Source organism: Sorex araneus, chromosome 6 (genome assembly GCF_027595985.1).
Source record: "Sorex araneus isolate mSorAra2 chromosome 6, mSorAra2.pri, whole genome shotgun sequence".
Taxonomy (NCBI): domain Eukaryota; kingdom Metazoa; phylum Chordata; class Mammalia; order Eulipotyphla; family Soricidae; genus Sorex; species Sorex araneus.
The window spans coordinates 89,904,721-89,928,244 of NC_073307.1; the positions used below are offsets into that span (position 1 = coordinate 89,904,721).

General features: G+C 49.8%; 1 protein-coding gene across 1 annotated transcript; it reads right to left on the bottom strand.

The window, feature by feature from the left end:
* Positions 1-367: 367 nt before the first annotated feature.
* Positions 368-6,768, bottom strand: NANOG (Nanog homeobox). Its single transcript, XM_004610653.2, has 4 exons — positions 6,582-6,768; positions 3,230-3,495; positions 1,432-1,518; positions 368-721 (listed from the first exon to the last, which is right to left on the bottom strand). Exons 1-4 carry the CDS (start codon positions 6,766-6,768, stop codon positions 368-370), a joined length of 894 nt encoding a protein of 297 aa, XP_004610710.2.
* Between the last annotated feature and the right edge of the window lie 16,756 nt (positions 6,769-23,524).

Sequence of the window (23,524 nt, forward strand, 5' to 3'; positions counted from 1 at the left end):
ATCAGATGGAGACAACTAAAGGCAAACATGTAGGTTTTCTTTATTTATGGAAGAAACTTCTAAACCAACGGAAAGACAACTACTGTTAATATTACAAAGGAGGGGGAAGAAAGGGTCATGAAGAAGACAAGGAGTCTTAATGGAACTAAAGTGGCAGAGGTCATACACAGTGAGAACACGGGCCAACCCTTATCATCCCCGAGGTGATAGCCTGGCGTACAGACAGAGCAAGAATTCCCCAAAAAGCCTCCCCTCACCCCCCTGCACAAATTGACAGGATAGCAAGGCAGAGACCCCCAAGTCAGAACGACAACACCCCCCGCCCGCGTTCAATAACACAGCCACCCCTCTCTCCATCCACCCGTCTTTATGAATCTCCCAGCGGCACATTCGTGGGCAAATTGGGGAATAAATCCAGCATTTGCTGAGTGCTGAAATACTTCAGGGTCTGCTGGAGGAGGTTCTGGGCCTCCCCGGGGGACTCCAAGGTGCTCTCCAAGTCCCCGGCGGGAGGATTCTGCGGGAGAGCCGACAGGGCCGGCTGCTGGGGGTCCTCGTAGCCGGGGAACTGCCCGCTCCAGCTCTGCGCGCCCCACGCCGCCTGGCCGCCCCACGCCGCCGCGCTGTTCCAGGGCTGGCCACCCCATGCCGGGAGGCTCTCAGGGGCGTTCACCAGACATCCCTGGTGGCAGCAAAGGCCGGCGGGGTACTCTGACGTCATCTGAAAGAGAAGGCGATGTTTGCAGTCCGGCGTGAACAAGAGCTGACTTGGTGCCTGGTGTTGGACCCGAGCCCATCTCACGTGACCCCAGATTAACAACACACAGACCTGGGGGCCTGGAGTGATAGCACAGAGAGGAGGGCGTTTGCCTTGCACGCGGCCGACCCGGGTTCGATTCCTAGCATCCCATAGGGTTCTCTGAGCACTGCCAGGAGTGATTGCTGAGTGCAGAGCCAGGAGTAACCCCTGTGCATTGCCAGCTGTGACCCAAAAAGCAAATAGTAATAATAAGTAATAATAATAATCACTGTCACTGTCATCCCGTTGCTCATCAATTTTCTCGAGCAGGCACCAGTAACGTCTCCATTATGAGACTTGCTGTTACTGTTTTTGGCATAACAAATACACTACGGGTAGCTTACCAGTCTCTGCCGTGCGGGCGGGATACTCTCGGTAGCTTACCAGGCTCTCTGAGGGACAGAGGAATCGAACCCAGTTCGGCCACATGAAAGGCAAACGCCCTACTGCTGTGCTATAGCTCCAGCCCAATAATAATAATAATAATAATAATAATAATAATAATAATAATAATAATAATAAATAATAATGCACAGACCAGAGAAGTCTGTGGCTGCAACAAAGCTTGAATGAGCCAATTTAAATCATGTGTGTCAGAGAGCAGCCAAACCGTGCCCGCTGGTGTCTCTCACCTGAGCGAGGCTGTCGCTGTTCTTGGGCCAGCTGTTTTTCTGCCACCTCTTGTATTTCATCCTCTGGTTCTGAAACCAGGTCTTCACCTGCAAGACAAGAAATGGATAGCCAGCGAACATAAAACACTAGCCATGGGACCGGAGAGACGGCACAGCGGGGAGGGCATTTGCCTTACACATGGCCAACCCAAGTTTGATTCCCAGCATCCCATAGGGCCCCCCAAGCACTGCCAGGAGTAATTTCTGAGTGCAGAACCAGTATAATCCCTGAGCATCGCCGGATGTGACCCAAAAAGAAATAAAAAAAAAGAGGGGGACAGCATGATAGGACAGCGGGGAGGATGTTTGCCTTGTCCATAACCGACCTGGGTTCGATCCCCAGCATCCCATAGGGTTCCCGAGCACCGCCAGGAGTAATTCCTGAGTGTAGAGCCAGGAGTAACCCCTGTGCATCTCTGGGTGTGACCCAAAGAGCAGAAAAAAAAAAAAGAAAAAAGAAAAGGGGGGTGGGAGAGCAAGGTTTGGGCCACACCTATTGATGCACAGAGGTTTCTTCTGGTGCTGTATTCGTCATTCCCGGTGGGTCACAGGGGACCATATAGGATGCCGGGGATCAAAGCCAGGTCGGCTACATGCACCCCACCTGTCTGTCATTTAGTCTGTCATTTAGTCATTTAGACTGTCACTCTGGCTAAAAAAAACTTTATTTGTTGTTTGTTCCCCCCCCCACTTTGGTACCACACCCAGAGATGCTCAGGTTTTACTTCTGGCTCTGTGCTCTCAAATCACTCCTGGCAGTGCTCAGGACCATTTGGGATGCTGGGGATCGAACCCAGGTCGGCTGCTGCTCTTGTATGTCTCTGGCCCCTCTCTGGCTAACATTTTCAAATAAGAACCAGTGTTAGGGACCCTCTTAATTCAGAAGATGAGAACATATGTGTCTCCTTTAATTAAGGAAAAGTTTAAAACTTTTTTGGGGGGCTTGGGGAGCCACACCCAGCAATGCTCAGGGCTTACTCCAGGTTCAGTGCTCAGGGATCACTCCGTGGCTGCATGCTAGGCAAACACCCTACCCACTATAATATTGCTCCAAGTTTGAAAAACTTTCATTTGGGCAAAGATCAAAGTGGCTAAGAAAACTATTGAGGCCTGCCCAACTGAATAATTAAAAATAGATGGAAACACAAAAAGATTCCGTTGACATTACTGACCAGGATGCACATATACAGTGAGGGATGCTAATTTGAAAATTAGCTTTACTGTGATTTTCTTCCAGGCCTGAGACTCACTGCAATTAGAAATGCACGCTCAGGGCCTGAGCGCTAGCATACAGTGGGGAGGGCACATTTGCCTTTGCATGTGGCGGAACCAGGTTTGATCCCCGGCATCCCAAATAGTCCCTGAGGATCGCCAGGAGTTATTCTTCTTTCTTTCTTTCTTTCTTTCTTTTTTTTTTTTGCTTCTCGGGTCACACCCAGCAATGCACAGGGGTTACTCCTGGCTTTGCACTCAGGAATTACTCCTGGCGGTGCTGGGGGACCCTATGGGATGCTGGGAATCGAACCTGGGTTGGCCGCATGCAAGGCAAACGCCCTCCCCGCTGTGCTATATCACTCGAGCCCCGCCAGGAGTTATTCCTAAGTGCAGAGCTGGTAGGGAACTCTTGAGCATCACCAGTATGACCCAATCCCCCCAACCAAAAAAAAAAAAAGAAGAAGAAAAAAAAAGGCACTGTCAACTCAGGGCATCCCAGCCCCAAAGCGTTTAGTTTTAGCTCCGGGGACTCGGCCAGCGCTACCTGTTTGTAGCTCAGGTTGAGGATGCGGGAGAGCTCTTGCATCTGCTGGAGGCTCAGGTATTTCTGCCTCTGGAAGCGCTCGTTGAGGACACAGAGCTGGCTCTGCGAGAACACGGTTCTGCTCTTCGGCTTTTTGCCGGGGCCCTGGGGGTCTTCCTTCTTGACCGGACTCTCTTCTGAAATGGGGAGCACTTCCGCCTTGGGACTGGTGGAGGAATCAGGACTGTCCTGCACGGGCAGATCCTCGGCGGGAGGGAGAGGAGAGACTGTGGGAATAAAAAGGACACTGGTTCTTTTCCAGGCACTGTCCAGCCTCCGCCCTGCCCAGCCCTGCCCAGCCTTCAGTGCTCGCCTAAAGCAACTCTCTGGCATCCTTTGGCAAAGCCCTGATTCCAAATAGAGGATATCACCTACAACCCCCTGGAGCTGCCTTGTGGTTTTCCTTTTTGCTTTTTGGGTCACACCCGGTGATGCACAGGATTCCTCCTGGCTCATGCACTCAGAAATGACTCCTGGCGGTGCTCAGGGGACCCTATGGGATGCTGGGAATCGAACCCATGTTGGCTGCGTGCAAGGCAAACACCCTCCTCGATGTGCTATGGCTCCAGCCCCTGAAGTAGCCTTGGATAGATTTTTTTTTTATTATTTTTGGGTCACACCCAGCAATGCACAGGGTTCCTCCTGGCTCATGCACTCAGGAATGACTCCTGGCGGTGTTCAGGGGACCTTATGGGATGCTGAGAATCTAACCCGGGTCGGCCACATGCAAGGCAAATGCCCTTCCCTCTGTGCTATCGCTCCAGCCCAGATAGATGGCTTTTTATTGATGCTTAAGAGGGGCCGGCATCCCATAGGGTCCCCCCAAACCCTTCCAGAAGTCATTCCTGAGCGCAGAGCCAGAAATAACCCTTTGAGCATCTTAGGGTACAGCCCAAAGACCAAATCAAAAAGGGGAAAGAAGAAAGGCTAGCTCCTGACTCGCTCTACTATCTCTCCGATGCCCAGAACTTCCTTTTTGTCATCTTAACCATCACCCGTGTTGGAAATCAGATTCTGCACAGTTTTCTGCACGGATATTAGAAGAAACTGGTATTCAGATAAGACTTCCCTTCCCAGCTAGCCTTTGCACAGCTCTGACTCGTCTCCAATTTCTCCCCCGGATCCTAAGACTAAATGAATATAGGCTGTTGCGGAGGTACATCCAGCATTCGTTGCTGGCAGGGAGGGCCTGGGGGTTGCAGGGAACAGGAGCATGTACTCACTGACCCCTGGCACACCCACCCCACGCTAGTGCTTGCAAGTCAATCTAAAGGGGGAGGGAAAAAAAACACCTTCAGCCAATCACAAGTAGGGATTACCGGGGAGAACAAACTACGTAGGAATGTGTGCTGAGGTTTCCTGAATTTATCCCTCATTGCTAAGTTCAGTCAGTCAGCTCTATCCTACTATCCAGATTTCAACATTTGACGGACTAATAAGGGCATTGGCAGGAAAGATTGAGCAGAATTATATTAAAAACCGACTCATGGGATGGGCTGGAGCAATAGCACAGCGGGTAAGGCATTTGTCTTGCACGCAGCCGACCCGGGTTCAATTCCCAGCATCCTATATGGTCTCCTGAGCACCGCCAGGGGTAATTCCTGAGTGCAGAGCCAGGAGTAACCCCTGTGCATCGCCAGGTGTGACCCAAAAAAAAAAAAAAAAAAAAAAACCGACTCATGGGGCTGGAGCGACAGCACAGCGGGGAGGGCATTTGCCTTGCAGGAGGCTGACTTGGGTTCAATTCCCAGCATCCCATAGGGTCCCTCGAGCACCGCCAGGAGTAACTCCTGTGTGCAGAGCCAGGAGGAACCCCTGTGCAATGCCGGGTGTGACCCAAAAAGGAAAAAAAAAAAAAAAGACTCTTCAGGAGCTGGAGGGCAGGCTCGAAGGGGTGAACACAAATCCAGGGTCTCCCCCCCAAGCACTGCCAGGGGTGACCCTGAAACCAAACCCAAACCGAAACCTAGTCCTGTTGCAATACAGCGACATTTTGCTTTATTTGTTCTTCCTCCACGGGTTAATTTTAGTTGGCATCATAACACATCATTTTTAAGGTAATACCATAAAACCTAAAAGTGTTATTATTGGGTAAAAAAAAAGTTAGTTTAGGGGCCGGAGTGATAGCACAGCGGGTAGGTCGTTCGCCTTGTATGCAGCCGACCTGGGTTCGATCCCCGGCATCCCATATGGTCCCCCAAGCACCGCCAGGAGTAATTCCTGAGTGCAGAGCCAGGAGTAACCCCTGAGCATCACTGGGTGTGACCCAAAAAGCAAAAGAATAAAAAATATATAAAAAAATAAAGGTGATAATTATAACAATTAAAAAAAAAAGTTAGTTTAGCTTTCACTATTTTAAAACTTAGCAATATTTTTCAAATTTAACTTTTCGAATGCCCGGACCTAACAACATATTTGTTTAAATGATCAACAGAATGATCTGACATTTGTGACAATGAAATGTTTGACCTGCGCAGTCAGGTCATGATTACGACTGCAGAAACTTCCTTTTCGTGCTAACTGTGAAGATTTACACTCGGGGTCAGAAGTACGGCGGGGAGGGCGCTTGCCTTGCATGCAGCCCACTTTTGAGCAATTTTCAGACACGCAACACAATACCGTTACGTCTCTTACCTTTGATTTATTTTGGAGAGGGGATTTACTCCCCAACAGTGCTAGAAGCTACATCCAGTGGGGTTCAGGGCGTCTATGCAGCGCTAGTGATTGGACCTGGGGCCCTGTACAGATATCGGGGTACTTCGGCCTTGGCGAACCCCACCCCCACCCCACCCCAATGCTTCTTTTTGTTTTTTTTTTTTCTTTTTGGGTCACACCCGACGATGCACAGGGGTTTACTCCTGGCTCTGCACTCAGGAATTACTCCTGGTGGTGCTCAGGGGACCCTATAGGATGCTGGGAATCGAACCCGGGCGGGCCGCGTGCAAGGCAAACACCCTCCCCGCTGTGCTATCGCTCCAGCCTCTCACCCCAATGCTGTGAATCTCATCTTTTACTTGGGTGGGCCCTACCGAGCAGGACTCAAGGTCTACTCTTAGCTATGCTCAAGGAATAACTTAACTCCTGGTGGGATTCAGGGACCTCACAGGAGAATCCCAATCGAGTCCCCAAACCCGATCGCTTGAATCCACGACTCCTGACGCAGAGGTCTAAGGGCGTTTGCCAAGGGTGTGGGGATTAACCGCTAACACCTGCTCCATCAATGGGCTCTAATTTGATTGCTCCAAAGGGGAGCCGATGAAAGACCCTCAGTGCCCGCAGCCCTCATGCTCTCCAGGGCTCGGCCGATTCTTACCCGTCTCCAAGGGGGGCGTCTCGGCAGAGGGTGTCGGAGACGCTTCGTTCTTCTCTTCGGCAGAGGGTGTCGGCAATGCTTCGCCCTTTTCTTCCATTTCACAAGTATGGGGCCTGGGCGAAGAGTCTCTAAACTCAGGTTCTTCTGAACTAGGCAGATTTGCGGTACATTCCAGGTCTGCGCTCATGTTGTCGAGAAAAGTCGGGGGGCGGCCAAAATACTATGAATAAAAAACTCCAAGAGCTGGGTTTAAAAAAAAAAATTACCCAGACCTCCAGAGGGTCAAAGGACTTTTTTTTTTTTTAATTCAACAAAAGGCCAGACCAAGGGGACCAACCGACGTCAGTTAGAGCGAAAAGGTGAGAAGTTTGGAATCTCTGGATTTATAAGGAAGGTTCCACATCCTTGGACCCACCCCTTGCTGGCCGACCCCCACGCCCACACACGCCCTTTGGAATTCACAATTAATCCCGTCTACCAGTCTCACCCCGGTCATTATAATGCAGAAAGGTAGTTAGTTGGGAGGGGGAGGGGAGGAGAGGGGATCCGACGGAGCGGTGGGGGGAGACGGGAAAACGGAGGCTCCCAAACCGCAGACTGGGGAAAAAAAAAAAAAAAGAACAGCTAGGTTTCCACCTTTGAGAATTAGATGCACCTCCAATTCCCGGGGTCCCTCCAAATGATCACCCCACCCGGACGATCCATTTCTGGATGGGAGATCTTTTTAGGGTCTTTAGTTTTATGGGGAAAATGCCCAGGTTTCTCCACTCGCCTGCCATCCACTCTAACTCCTCACTAAAACATCGTCTAAGAGGTCGGAGCTTCTTCCCCCCACCCCCAACTCCCTCTGTTGTTCCTTCTTGTCTTTTTTAGTTTTCAGACAAGAGACGTCTGTCCCCTCCCAAAGGGTCTGTCTGGCTAGGAGCAAAAGTCCAAGGAGAAAGGAGCAGGGGTGAACTCCTGGAAGACAGTTGGGTGCCCTGTTCATTACAACGCGCGTATCCCTCCCGTGGGAAATTTTACAGTAGGTTTTGTATTTTACAGTAGTTTTTGGCTAATCCCCACCAATGATGCTCCCTTTCATCACCTGGAAAACAGAGGGGGAAATGTCTCCAAGTGGTTGTAAGAATTACAATGTAACTAGCGCTAAGTGCTAAAGAAGATAAATCGCTAAGTGACTTCTAATAGTCCAGCCCACCTCTGTGGACGGGGATCGAAATTCTAGCAGGATTCTCTTCCCACCCCACACCTCCTGGGTCTGAGAGTAACTTCTTTGCTTTGGTTTTATTACCTTTTGTTGTTGTTGTGTTGGGGAATTCAGCCCAGGACACCTGCTAGGCAATAGAGCTTGACATTGAACTGCCACTTCTGATATTGATGGTGACTGAATCGGGAAAGAACCTTATACGGAATGGAAGCACCACCCTTGCAGTTCCTCTGAGACCTTGCTAAAAGTAAAATTTCTTTTTCTCTTTTTTTTCTTGGCTTTTTAGGTCATACCTAGTGATGCTCAAGGGTTCCTCCTGGCTCTGCACTCAGGAATCACTCCTGGCAGTACTCTGTGAACCCTATGATATGCTGGGGCTCGAACCCAGGTTGGCTGTGTGCAAGGCAAACACCCTCTCCACTGTGCTATTGTTCTGGCCCCAAAAGTAAAATTTCTTAACCTCTAAAGAAACTCACCTGAAAAGAGAGTGGTTAAGAAATCTCCCCTGTGGGTTGGGGGAGATGGGATTGGGGAGGGTGGAAGGGAGCTGGGTTTATTTGTGGTGGAGAATGGGCACTGGTGAAGGGATGGGTTCTCGAACTTTGTATGAGGGAAACATGAGCACAAAAATGTATAAATCTGTAACTGTACCCTCATGGTGATTCACTAATTAAAAAATAAAAAAATAAATAAAAATAAATAAAGAATCTCCCCTGGGCTGGAGCAATAGCACAGCAGGTAGGGCATTTGCCTTGCACGCAGCCTGCCTGGGTTTGATTCCCAGCATCCCATATGGTCCCCTGAGCATGGCCAGGAGTTATTCCTGAGTGCATGGGCCAGGAGTAACCCCAGTGCATTGCCAGGTGGGACCAAAAAAAGCAAAAAAAAAAAAAAAAAAAGAATCTCCCCTACAGGACCTGGAGCGATAGCACAGCGGGGGAGGGCGTTTGCCTTGCATGCAGCCGACCTGGGTTCAATTCCCAGCATCCCATATGGTCCCCCGAGCACCACCAGGAGTAATTCCTGAGTGCAGAGCCAGGAGTAACCCCTGTGCATCCCAGGTGTGACCCAAAAAACAAAAAAAATAAATAAAATAAAATAAAAAAGAATTTCCCCTACGGGCCAGAGACCTAAAACCAGAGTTGAAATGCTTGCTTTGGAGTCAGAGAAATAAATATTGTAGCAGGTAGGGCTCACGACTGACCCAAGTTTGATCCCAGGCACCCCAGATGCTTCCAGGAGCACCACTAGGAATGACTGACTCCTGCAGCCCCCAAACCAAAAATAAACAAATGAAAACAAGCGCTTGCCTTTCATGCAGCCCCCACCCTCACACCCAGGTTCTGTTCCCCCCCACCACACCTCCTAAGGTCCTTCAGCACCGCCCCGACTGATTCCTGAGCACAGAGCTAGGAGTAGCCCTTGAGCATATCCAGTCATGGTCCTGGGAGTCAAATATGACCATGGGCAATGAGGGAGCACTTAGAGTCTGCGCTTGCTTCTGGCCTGTCTCCAGCCAACCGCGTCAGGTGCTTCTCACTTTTCTCCCTTCCATCTCCGATTCTGGATTTTTGGGTTTTGTGGGGGTCTGGCAGGGGGGAAGGGCCACACCCAGTAGTACTCAGGAGTTAGTTCCTGTACTCCTGGCTCTGGGTGCAGGGAGCACTCCTGGTGGGCTTGAGAGAGTCTATGTAATGCCGGTGATAGGACGGGGTCCTCTGTGTGAAAGCATCCGATGTGCTGTATTATCTCTCTGGCCTCTCCAGCTCTTTTTTTTTTTTTTTTGGTGGGGGAGGCTTGTCCACACCCAGCAGCACTCAAAGGTTACTCCTGGCTCTGTGCTCAGGAATGACTCTTGGCAGGCTTGGTGGATGATATGGGCTACCAGGTATCAAACCCTAGGTCGGCCACATACAAGGCAAGAGCCCTGCCTGCTGTGGTGTCGTTCTGGCCTGACTAGCTCTTCCTTTAATCCTTTTTCCTTCTCAGACTTGGTCATGCTCTCACATCCATCAGCCTCATTTCATTTTTAACTGTGTCCTCTTTGTTTGGTGAACGGTTTTCAACGGTTAAAAAAAAAAAGCTTAATTTTTCTGGTGGGAGGGATACTGGGATCATTGGTGGTGGAGAATGGGCACTGGTGGAGGGATGGGTACTTGGTCACTGTATGAAACACAAACACAAAAGTTAGTAAGTATGTAACTTTACCTCACGGTGATTCGCTATTAAAAGAATAAATAATAATAGCACTGTTGTCCTATTCTTCATCGATTTGCTCGAGCGGGCACCAGTAATATCTCCATTGTGAGACTTGTTGTTACTGTTTTTGGCATATCGAATATGCCACAGATAGCTTGCCAGGCTCTGCCGTGCGGGCAGGATACTCTCGGTAACTTGCTGGGCTCTCTGAGAGGGACGAAGGAATCGAACCCAGGTTGGCCACGTGCAAGGCAAATGCCCTACCCGCTCTGCTATTGCATATAATAATAATCATCATCACAAATAATAATAAAATTTTAAAAATAAAATGAGGGTGGGGAGAAAAAAGAATTAGAAAAAAAGCTTAATTTTTCAATTTTTTGGTTTGAAAACCATACCCAGTGGAGCTCAAGACTTGCTCCTGGCTCCTGGCTCTGCCCTCAGGGATCAATCAGTCCTGGCAGGGCATTGGAGTAAGGGATGTGCCTTACGGGCTGTCCAATCTGGTCTGGTTCAGAAGGAATAATTTTAAAAAAAAATTTTTTTTCTTTTTGGGTCAGAGCCGGAGATGCTTCTGGCTCTGCACTCAGGAATTACTCCTGGCGGTGCCTAAGGGACCATATGGGGTGCCGGGAATCAAACCCGGGTCAGCCACGTGCAAGGAAAACACCCTACCTGCTGTGCTATCGCTCCAGCCCCTGGTTCAGAAGGAATAAATCTTTTTTTTTTTCTCTCTCTTTGGGACCCACCAGGCAATGCACAGGGGTTACTCCTGGCTTTGCACTCAGGAATTGCTCCTGGCAGTGCTTGGGGGACCATATGGGATGCCGGTGATCGAACCTGGGTCGGCTGCGTGCAAGGCAAACGCCCTCCCCGCTGTGCAATCGCTCTGGCCCCAGAAGGAATAAATCTTAGAGCTAGATTTCAGCCCTAGCACTTGGAAGCACAAAGATAACAGCCTCGAGTTTTCACTTCGCTGCTCTCCCCTGTCTGAAATTCACTCTTCAAGAAACCTGAGGCGTGGGGCTGGCAAGACGGCCCAGGGAATAAGGGAACTGGCCTTGCACACACGCTTATACTGTGCATGATCCTTGGGATGCTCAAGCCTTGGCTTCCCATGTGATCTCCTGAGCAGCGCCAAGAACAGCTCCTGAGTGCAGAGCCAAGGAATAAGCCCTGGACTGTGAACCTAAGTTCTTTCTCTTCTTCAGTCTCTTGTTCGAAAGGCAAATTCTTAGCAAGTTGGAATGAAGTATTTTTCTTTTTTTATCTTCTTGGGCTGGAGAGAGAGTAAAACAGGTAGGGTGCCTGCATTGCACACGGCCGACCCGGGTTCCATCCTGGAACTCTGTATGGTGGCCCAAGGACCGGGAATGACTTCTGAGAAGACAGTAGTACCCCTGAGTACAGTGGGATGTGGTCTCCAAACAAAAACAAACAAGCCCCCTTCCGAAAGACAAAGGGAAGTACACTGTGATTCCAAAGGACTGTCTCTGTCTCTTCATAGCCAAAACATGATTTATCTGAGTTCAGAAAGGAAGAAGGGTTGGAGCAACAGCACAGCGGGTAGGGCGTTTGCCAGCATGCAGTCAACCTGGGTTCGGTTCCCAGCATCCCATATGGGCCCTGAGTACCACCAAGGGTAATTCCTGAGTGCAGAGCCAGGAGTAACCCCTGAGCATCACGGGATGTGACCTCCCCCCCAAAAAAGCAAAAACAAAAAGGAAGGGATGGAGGAAGGAAGGGTTGAAGGAAAGAAGGATGGAAGGGGGCTGGAACAGTAGCACATCGGGTAGGGCATTTATCTTGCACGCAGCTGACCCGGGTTCGATTCCCAGCATCCCATAGGGTCCCCTGAGCACCGCCAGGGGTGATTCCTGTGCATCGCCGGGTGTGACCCAAAAAGCAAATCAAGTCATTATGTTGAGTACTCAAAATTGACACACGTTTTACTTTAGGGATAGCTAAAAAACAAAACAAAAAAACCTAGGGAAAATTTGATGGTGGAGAAGTGCTGTTGTAAATGTTCTCAGTAAACCTCATCACTGGCCTCCCGTGAAACTGTAACGACAGTCCCCGTGAAACTGTATCGACTTAGTCACGATGATCAATGATCGCATTGTGACTAAGGAGAAAAGGACGGGAAAGGTTTCACTCCGCGGCTCTCAAGGGCAGAGTTTGGTGGAGGAGGGCAGTCCAAGCCAGTCGGAGTCAGAGCTTGCCGGCAGCTCTCCCACAGGCTGCAAGAGAAGCAGCTTTGTTCTGAGCCGCAGCCTAAGGTCTTTGCATGAAAGCCCCGGATGAATGTCCCCACCCCCACCCACGTTCCATTGTCTCAGGGGTTCCAGCCTTCAGAGGCAAACCCCGTAGGGTAGGGGGCTGGTAGCTGGAGGGGAGGGTAGAAAACTTAGTAGCTTTCCTCCTCCTGGAAAGCAATTTAAATGAACTGGAAGAATGCTGCGGAAGCTGCGGGAGATTTGGGGTGTGTAGGCCTTCAGGGGGGCTGGGGGTTGGGGCCCGCCACCCCCCTCCCCTGCAACTGAGGGGTGTGTTGTAATGAAGTTCAGTCTAGGGCAAATGGATGCGTAAAATCCTGGTTTATTTTTCATTTTATTTTCCCAAGAACATCATCAGGGGAAACCCCAAACTGATAGGATGTGAGATGTGAACATTAGCGGAACCATGACACATGTTTATCATTATAGTGAGATAAAGCAGAAACGAAAACCAGAAAGCCAGCACTGCGGCCAGAGAAGGGAGCCAGCCTTGCATGCTGGGGCACCCCAGATGTCCTCGCAGCCCCCACCAGGGGTGACCCCTGAGCACAGAACCCGGAGGAGTAAGCACTGAACGCTGAGTCCTGCCCACTGGACTATCTCTCCAGCTCCCTCTTTTTTTTTTTTTGTCTTTTAACTGAATGTGTGAGTTTCTGCTGGTACTTCTCTCCTTTCCGTTGTCTCATTCCTGCTAGTAAGACTATTGATCCTAAACCTGCCTCCTGAGCTGGGGGAGGAGGCAGCTGGAACAGAGAAGGGGTCACTAAGTCAATGATGGTTGGAGGGATCATTTGGGATGGGAGATGTGTGCTGAAAGTAGATAAAGGACCAAAGGTGATGGCCTCTCAGTATCTGTATTGCAAACCATAATGCCCAAAAGTAGAAAGAGAGGGGCTGGAGCAATAGTACAGCAGGTAGGGTGTTTGCCTTGCACGCGGCCAACCCGGGTTCGAGTCCCAGTATCCTATATGGTCCTCTGAGCACCAACAGGGGTGATTCCTGAGTGCAGAATCAGGAGTAACCCCTGTGCCTTGCCAGGTGTGACCCTAAAAGCGAAAGAAAGAAAGAAAGAAAGAAAGAAAGAAAGAAAGAAAGAAAGAAAGGAAGGAAGGAAGGAAGGAAGGAAGGAAGGAAGGAAGGAAGGAAGGAAGGAAGGAAGGAAGGAAGGAAGGAAGGAAGGAAGAAGGGAAGAAAGGAAGAAGGGAAGAAAGAAAACAAAAGTAGAGAGAGTATGGGGCAGTATTATCTGCCATGGAGGCAAGGGGAGGGTGGGAAAGGGGGAATAATGTGGACATTTATGGTGTAGAATGTGCACTGGTGGAGGGATGGGTGTTCGATCGTTGTATGACTGAAACTCAAACGTGAAAGCTTTCTAACTGTATCTCATGGTGATTGGAATTAATTTTTTTTTTTTAATTCTCATCCATCCACTTTATCAATAGCTTGTGTGCTGGGATCAAACCCCAGGCCTCACACATGCCAGATATGTGCTTTACCCCCGAATTATGACCCTGGACCCCATAGGCCCATTCTATTGGAACTTTCACATATATACATATACATTTAGTGATTAAATAAACATTTATTTATGACCCTGGACCCTGTAGGCCCATTCATTGGAACTTTCACATAAATACATATACGTTTAATAATTAAATAAACATTTGTTATCAGCAACTAGTTATCACTTCTTCTACTCATAATTAATAAGTGCTTATCACGTGCCTGAAAGGAAAAAAAAATCAAAGATCTCTCTTTTTATTAACAAATTCTGGGCTGGAGCGATAGCACAGCAGGTAGGGCTTTTGTCTCGCATGTGGCCGACCTGGGTTCGATTCCCAGCATCCCATATGGTCCCCTGAGCACCACCAGGGGTGATTCCTGAGTGCAGAGCCAGGAGTAACCTCTATGCATCACCAAGTGTGACCCAAAAAGCAAAAAATTTAAAAATTTTTTAAAGTAAATAAATAAATAAATAAATACTTAGGCCATACACCAGTGCTCAGGGTTTACTCCTGGCTCTAAGCTCAGGGATTGCTCCTGATGGACCCGGGGGACCATATGGGGTGCAGGGATTGAACTCAGGCCAGCTGCATCAAAGATAGCCAAAGCGCCAGAAGGAATAAGCCCTGATCACTGCCAGGTATGACCCCCAAACCAAACCAAAAAGCTGCAACAACTAGTGGACTCCCATGTTGCATCTGGCACCGAGGTACTTATTGGCGAGTGATGCCCTTAGCGTGGGTCAAGTTTCTATTGCATGTCTCTGGGCTCGATGTCAGTGGGCCCCACTAGTGACTTATATGAAGCAGGGAGGAGAAAGACGGACACTTTCTCCCCATCTGCCTCTGTCACCCGGGACCCAGGGCTACTGGGTTCTTGTCTCTCCTTGGAGAAAAGAATTTCAGGAGTAGACATTCAGTGACATAAAACAGATTTTATTTGGAGCCTTTGAAAGGAAGGAGGAAGGGGCTAGAGCCATAACACAGCAGATAGGGCGTTTCCCTTTTACGTGGTCAACCCGGGTTTGATTTCAACATCCCATAGGGTCCCCTGAGCACCGCCAGGAGTAATTCCTGAGTGCATGAGCCAGGAGTAACCCCTGAGCATCGCTGGGTGTGACCCAAAAAGAAAAAAAAAAGAAAGGAAGGAGGAAGAGAAAGCAGGAAAGCAGGAGAGAGGGGACATTCTGAACGTGCTCAAGAGAGAACGCGGGCTTCTCCAAGGGCGGAGAGAGCCCTACACACAGCCCAGCATGCGACAGGAAAGCATGAAAGTCCACATCTCAAGAGGGGAGATTTGAGTGACCACATGTGCTTGGGCGCCACATGTGCTCAGCCACGTGGCAAAGCAGCACATGGGCTCGGGCAGCATACGTGCCCCCTTCCTTTGTTCCGGTGGAATTTCTAGGGTTTCTCCAACTTGCCCCATGTGGGGCTTCTGCCTAGGTCAAAGTCATTTGCAAAGGACGGAGGATGCCTTCCCTATCTGCCTGCCTGCCCACATGGCGGGGGGTGGGGGGGAACTGGACAGGAAGTTTCTGCTCTCTCTAGATTAACCAATTCTGGGAAATAGAGACATCGGAGACGGAGCTAATATGCTGAGTTATTTCTGGGGAGGAAATGAAAGTGTAAAAAGATATTGAGCCCAAAGGAGAGAAAGAAGAAAAGCGCCTGTCATAGAAGCAGGCTGTCGGGGGCATGGGGGTTGGTGGATGGTGGGAGGGAAATGGGGAACATTGATGGTGAGAAATGTACACTGGTGGAGTGGTGTTGGATCATCATATGACTGAAACCCAATGGTGAACAGCTTTGGAATGGTCTAGCTCACAGATATTGTATCACTGTCACTGCCATCCGTTGCTCATCCATTTGCTCAAGCGGGCACCAGTAATGTCTCCATTGGGAGACTTGTTGTGACTGTTTTTTTTTTTTTTTTTTTTTTTTGCGTTTTGGGTCACACCCAGCAATGCTCAGGGGTTACTCCTGGCTTTGCACTCAGGAATTACTCCTGGCGGTGCTTGGGGGACCATATGGGATGCCGGGGATCGAACCCGGGTCGGCCGCGTGCAAGGCAAACGCCCTACCCGCTGTGCTATCGCTCCGGCCCCTGTTGTGACTGTTTTTGGCATATCGAATATGCCACGGGGAGCTTGCCAGGCTCTGCCGTGCGGGCTCGATACTCTCAGTAGCTTGCCGGGCTCTCTGAGAGGGACAAAGGACTCGAGTCCGGGTCGGCCGTGTGCAAGGCAAACGCCCTACCGCTATGCTATCCCTCAGCCCAGCTTCTACCCGCTGTGCTATCGCTCAGCCCAGCTCACAGATATTCAATAAAAAATTGTTTTAAATAAAGGCTTTGAGCCCATCTTGGGAAGGAGGCTGTGAGGCCAGTTCTACACTGAAGTTGTACAAGCTTCACGGGTTGTCTTTTGCTAAGCGAATATCAGGCAGGGAAGTTACTCAGGCGCTTCTAGGGACTGAGTGATTGAATTGAGTGACAGCTGGCTTATTTAGTATTTTTTTTTTTTTGGCTTTTTGGGTTGCACCCGGGGTTGCACAGGGGTTCCTCCTGGCTCATGCACTCAGGAATCACTCCTGGCAGCGCTCAGGGGACCATATGGGATGCTGGGAATCGAACCCGGGTCGGCCGTGTGCAAGGCAAACACCCTACCCGATGTGCTATAGTTCCAGCCCCTTATCGAGTATTCTTTTTTTTTTTTTTTTTTTGCTTTTTGGGTCACACCTGGCGATGCACAGGGGTTACTCCTGGTTCTACACTCAGGAATTACTCCTGGCGGTGCTCAGGGGACCATATGGGATGCTGGGATTTGAACCCTGGTCGGCCGCGTGCAAGGCAAACGCCCTACCCGCTGTGCTATCGCTCCAGCCCCCCTTATCGAGTATTCTTGATGGCCTGATGGCCTGAGCAGGAATTCCTCGTGTCCAGCATTTTATTTGATGTGGGTATTTGAGGGCACACCAGCGGTGCTCAGGCAAATGCACAGGGACGCTCTGCAGTGCCAGGGATGGAACCGGGGTCAGCTGCTTGCGAGACAAGTGCCTTACCTGATGTACTATCTCCCTGACCCCTCAAAAGTCTTCTGTATTGGGACTGGAGCGATAGCACAGCAGGGAGGGCGTTTGCCTTGCACGCAGCCAATCCAGGTTCAATTCCCAGCATCCCATAGGGTCCCCTGAGCACCACCAGGGGTTGTTCCTGAGTGCAGAGCCAGGAGTAACTCCTGAGCATCACCGAGTGTGACCCAAAAAGCAAAAAAAAGAAAGTCTTATTTATTTATTTATTTGCTTTTTTGGGGTCACATCCTGCAATGCTCAGGGGTTCCTCCTGGCTCTGCACTCAGGAATTACTCCTGGCGGTGCTCAGGGGGCATATGGGATGATGCTGGGAATCGAATCTGGGCTGGCGATGAGCAAGGCAAACGCCCTCCCAGCTGTGTTATCGCTCCAGCCCCCTCAAAATTCTTTCTTCCCCACCCATCCTCCCTTGGGGAATCTCATCTCACCTATGAACCCCCGTTTTCGGTTTGGAGTTTTTTTTGTTTGTTTGCTTGTTTGTTTTTGCTTTGGGGCAGGGCTCAGGGACCACAGGCGGTGCCAGGGGATCGAGCTGGGGTCTGCTGGGTGCCAGATATAGTGCCTTATTCCCCGTCCTCTCTCTGGCACGTGCGTACCATTGAATGTAGTAAGTTACTGAATCAATTCTAGTGTCTAAAACAATGATTGCTGGGGCTGGAGTGATAGCATAGTGGGTAGGGCGTTTGCCTTGCACGCGGCCGACCCGGGTTCAAATCCCAGCATCCCATATGGTCCCCTGAGCACCGCCAGGAGTAATTCCTGAGTGCAGAGCCAGGTGTGACCCAAAAACAACAACAAAAAAAAAAATAAAAAATAAAACAATGACTGTTTGAGGGTTTGGTTTTATGGGTTTTTTGGAGGGGAGTGACACACGTGGCCATGCTCAGGGGTTATTCCTGTCTCTGCAGTCAGGACTCACTCCTGGAGGTGCTTGGGGGATTGAACCCGGGTCAGCCGCACGCAAAGCTGAGAGATAGTACAGTGGGTAAGGTGCTTGCCTTGCCTTGCACTTGGCCGACCCGGGTTCAATCCACAGCAGCTTACAATGGTTTCCTGTGTCGGCCAGGAATGACCCCTGATCATTGATCCCTGGAGTAATGATCCCTGGAGTAAGCCCTGAGCACAGCTGGGTGTGGCCCCCAAACAAACAAAGAAACTAAAACCCAAGCAAATTATGTCCTTGGGATTCAGTTCTGGATCTGTCAGATCTTGTGCTGGAGGCTTTTAATAAAGCCTCCACGGGGCTGGAGCGATAGCAAAGCGTGTAGGGCGTTCGCCTTGGACGCAGCCAACCCGGGTTCAATTCCCAGCATCCTATATGGTCCCCCAGCACCGCCAGGAGTAATTCCTGAGTGCAGAACCAGGAGTAACCCCTGTGCATCTCCAGGTGTGACCCAAAAAGAAAATTATATATATATATATATATATATATATATATATATATATATAGTCATCATAGCCAGCACCACATTCTTTTCTTTTTTTTTTTTTTGCTTTTTGGGTCACACCCGGCAATGCACAGGGGTTACTCCTGGCTCTGCACTCAGGAATTACCCTTGGCAGTGCTCAGGGGACCATATGGGATGCTGGGATTCGAACCCGAGTTGGCCGCGTGCAAGGCAAACACCCTACCAGCTGTTCTATCACTCCAGCCCATCTTTTTTTTTTTTTTGGCATTTTTTTTTTTTGGTGTGGGGGCTAGGGGGTCACACCAGCAATACTCAGGAGTTACTCCTGGCTCTGAACTCAGGAATCCCTTCTGACAGTGCTCGGGAAACCCTAAGGTTTGCCGGGAATTGAACCTGGGTCGGCTGCATGCAAGGCAAACATCCTACCCTTTGTACTATCACTCCACCCCACTACATTTTTTTGTTGTTATTTTGGGGTCACACCCAGCGGTGCTCAGGAATTACTCCTAGCTCTGCACTCAGGGCCCATACGGGGTGCCCGGGACTGATCCTGGGTCACCTGTGTGCAGGTAAGCGCCCTCTCTGCTGTAGACTGGCTCAGGCTCAGACGCCACATTCTAAAATCTTCAGGAATGAGCTAAAGGTAAACCTACCAGCTCAACTGCCCCGAGTCCTCCTTGACTCAGGGTCAACGGTAAGGTATTAGGACGTCCCTCCCTCCGCCCCTCCCTTCCTACAGGGCTTCTTGTCCCCAAAGTCTAAGATCCCGGCTTAGGTGTGGCCCCGAGGGAGGGTGGGGCGTTCCTAACAAAATTTGGAGGCAGCTGGTGCCTGCACAATAGCACGGTATGCAAGATGTCACAGACCCCGTTCAATCCCTGGCGCCACCCTGTGTGGTTCCCTGAGCACAGAGCTAGGAGGAAGCCCTGAGCACTGTCTGTGGGGGCTGAAACCAAACACTTAAAAGGAGGAAAGTGGGGCTAGAGCAATAGCACAGCGGGGAGGGCGTTTGCCTTGCACGCAGCCAACCCGGTTTTGATTCCCAGCATCCCATAGGGTCCCCTGAACACCACCAGGGGTAATTCCTGAGTGCAGAGCCAGGAGGAACCCCTGAGCATCACTGGGTGTGACCCAAAAAGAAAAAAAAAAAGGGAGGAAAGTGATCTGATTATGGAAGAGAATTAGCTAGTCCCATTCTCTGTAGCGGCTGGTGAATGAGGAAGGAAGATTCAGAACGGGCAGATCCTAGGGGAGGGAAAAGGGAGCACTCTAGCTCTTATAAGCAGGCAGTGGAATAAAAATTAGGGCCAGAGTGATAGCACAGAGGGGAGGGCATTTGCTTTGCATGCAGTCGACCCGGAGTTCGATCCCCAGCATCCACTATGGTCCCCCGAGTACCACCAGGAGTAATTCCTGAGCACAGAGCCAGGAGTCACCCCTGAGCATTGCCAGGTGTGACCCAAAAGGACAATAGATAAATAAACAAATATTAATGAAATTAAAAGACTATTTCCAAAGGCAAAGCATACCAAAGGGCTTTGAGGAAGAGGAAGCAAAGGCTGGAGAGATGGTACAAGGAGGAAGGTTTGGCCTAGCACGAAACCAATTTGATATTTTTTTTTCTTTTTGAGTGACACGCTGCAATGCACAGGGGTCACTCCTGGCTCTGCACTCAGGAATTATCCGTGGCGCTGCTCAGGGGATTCTATGGGATGCTGGGAATCAAACCCGGGTCGGCTGCGTGCAAGGCAAATGCCCTCCCTGCTGTACTATCGCGCTGGCTCTGAACAAGAAAGAGCTTTCTAAAACACATTCACAATGTTCTAAGAGTTGCAGAGATAGAACAGCAGGTAGGGCGCCTGCTTTGCGATGTGGCTGATGGTGGATTGATCTTCAGAGCAACATATGGTCCTTCCTTATCAGCAGCAATGATCCCTGAGCTCAGAACCAGGAGGAAGTCCTGAACACCATGGGTGTGGTGAAAAAAAGCTTTCAAAGGCTGGAGTGCTGGAGCAATAGCACAGCAGGTAGGGTGTTTGCCTTGCACGCAGCTGACCCAGGTTCTATTCCCAGCATCCCATAGGGTCCCCTGAGCACCGCCAGGGGTAAATCCTGAGTGCAAAGCCAGGAGGAACTCCTGTGCAATGCTGAGTGTTACTCAAAAAGCAAAAAAAAAAAAAAAAAAAAAAAAAGAGGTAGGCTGGGGAGAAAGTTGAAGAGGCTGGAGCACTTTCAGTATACCCAAGAGCCTGGGTTCAGTACCGCACATTGCATATTCCCCAGGATACTGCAGGGAAGGACTCCTGAGCACTGAATCTCACCAGGGCCAGCCCCTGAGCACTGCTGGTGCGAGTCCAAACAGTAAAACAAACAAACCAAAATCTCAAAGAGGAAAAGAGTTCTAGAGACAAGATTGGAAATACTCTCGTAGGAAAATTTTAATAGGCAGCGTTCAAGTATCTAAACACTATGTACAAAGCACAGATTGATACAGGCTAAAATATCTCCCCAATTTTAGCTAAAGGCATGCGTGGCATTAACAACTGAGCTAAAAATACCAATTCAGGCTTACACATTTTTAGCAACTAGTGCTTATTGATCAAATCACGTTCTTTCCCAGAAATTCCATCCCTCAATTATGATTTAGAGTGATGGTCAAGTGAGGAAATACATAGGCATCCATATACAAATAGACATAAAAAATGCATAGAATTCTGTGTGTGCAATCCAGTGCTATTAAAATTGCCAACATTGCTCTTATCATAATTGCTTCTGATGACTTGAGGTTCTGCCAATAGAGAAAAAAAAGACAAACATTAAATATACTCTGCATCTAAGCAACTGGAAAGACAAAGGTATTAATTATCTATACTACAATCAATAATACTGAAGCAATAGCACAGCGGGTAGGGCATTTGCCTTGCACAGGGCCGACCCGGGTTTGATTCCTTCGTCCCTCCCGAGAACCCGGCAAGCTACCGAGAGTATCCCCCCTGCAGGGCAGAGCCTGGCAAACTCCCCGTGATGTATTGATATGCCAAAAACAGTAACAAGTCTCCCAATGGAGACGTAACTGGTGCCCACTCGAGCAAATCGATTGATCAGGAGGACAGTGCTACAGTGCAGTGCTACAATCAATAAAAATGTAGTGGGAGGGCTGGAGCAATAGCACAGCGGGTAGGGTGTTTGCCTTGCACTTGGCCGACCCGAGTTCGATTCCCAGCATCCCATATGGTCCCCCAGCACTGCCAGGAGTAACCCCTGTGCACTGCTGGGTGTGACCCAAAAAGCAAAAAAAAAAAAAAATGTAGCGGGGGTTGGGGATTGAAGCAACTGGATAGCAGAGAAGGAGCTTGCCTGGCATGTGGCCAATATGGATTTAACCCCTGGCAGCCCACATGGCCCCCTGGCCCCCTGTGTCCTACCAGGAGTGATTCCTGAGGGCCGGGAGCGATAGACTAGGTAAAGTAAAGAATAGATAGGTAGGGTGCTTGCATGCAGCAGACCCAGGTTTGAACCCCCAGCATCCATATGGTCCTCTGAGCAAATGCCAGGAGGGATCCCCGAGCATCATCAGGTTATTTTCCCACCCCTCACCCCTGCAACCCCCACCGAAAAGAAAGGAGTCCTGAGTGCAGAGCAAGGAGCGGTGAGCACAGACCATACAAGCAAGCAAACAAATCCCCACAACAATAAAAGCCAAACGGGGGGCTGGAGCACAGCGGGGAGGGCGTTTGCCTTGCACACTGCCGCACCAGGTTCAATTCCCATCATCCCATAGGGTCCCCTGAGCACTGCCAGGGGTAATTCCTGAGTGCAGAGCCAGGAGTGATCCCTGTGCATCGCCAGGTGTGACCCAAAAAGCAAAATAAATAAAAATAAATAAATAAAATAAATAAAAGCCCAACGGAAGGTGTTCTTTTTACTTACAATCTCATATTTCATGGATAAAACAGCCTTCCTTTTTTTTTTTTAATATATCTTTTCTTGTATTTCCACTTGCATATTTCTTTATTGTATTTCTTCCTCTTTTCACGAAACCACTGGTCTATCTGCAAAACAACAAAAAGTGTGGTGGGTGGTGATTACCCCAGGAATAAGGATAAGGGAAACCAGGCCACAAAGAAAACACGTGTAGGGAGGCTGGAGCGATCGTACAACGGGTAGGGCGATTGCCTGGCACGCAGCCGGCCCGGGTTCAATTCCCAGCATCCCATAGGGTCCCCTGAGCACCGCCAGGAGTAATTCCTGAATGCAGAGCCAGGAGTAACCCCTGTGCATTGCCAGGTGTGACCCAAAAAGCAAAAAAGAAAAAAAAAAAACACCACGTGTAGAGGGGGCTGGAGCGATAGCACAGCGGGGAAGGCATTTGCCTTGCACGCGGCCAACCCAGGTTGGATTCCCAGCATCCCATAGCATCCCCGAGCACTGCCAGGAGTAATTCCTGAGTGCATGAGCCAGGAGTAACCCGTGTATCGCCGGGGATGACCCCAAAAGAAAAAAAAGACAAACACATGTTCAGGGCCAGAGTGAGAGATAGAACAGCGGGCAAGGTGCTTGCTTGGCACATGAACTGCTTGGGTTTGATGCCCTGCACCGCACCTGTGGCCCCTGAGCTGTCAGGGTCCATGCATGAGGACCGAGCCAAGAGTTAAAAAAAAAAAAAACAGAAAAAGGCTCAAAAAAGGGGCTGGAGCAATAGCACAGCGGGTAGGGCGTTTGCCTTGCATGCGGCCGACCTGGGTTCGAATCCCAGCATCCCATATGGTCCCCCGAGCACTGCCAGGAGTAAATTCCTGAGTGCATGAGCCAGGAGTAACCCCTGTGCATCACCGGGTGTGACCCAAAAACCAAAAAAAAAAAAAAAAGGCTCAAAAAAAAACAGAAAAAGGGGGCTGGAGTGATAGCACAGCGGGGAGGGCGTTTGCCTTGTACGCACCCGATCCGGGTTCGATTCCCAGCATCCCATATGGTCCCCTGAGCACCACTAGGAGTAATTCCTGAGTGCAGAGCCAGGAATAACCCCTGTGCATTGCCAGGTGTGACACAAAAAGCAAAAAAAAAAAAAAAAACAGAAAAAGGAAAAAATGTTGTTGGGCCAGAGAGAGACAGCCCAGAGAGACAGCCCAGGGGTGAAGGCACTTGCCTTCCGTTCCCAGCACCACAGATGGTCCCCCAAGCATCCCCAGAGGTCACGTCTGAGCTCAGAGCCTGGAAAAGTTTCTCCTGAGCACCGCCGGGTGTGGTCCTACCCGCT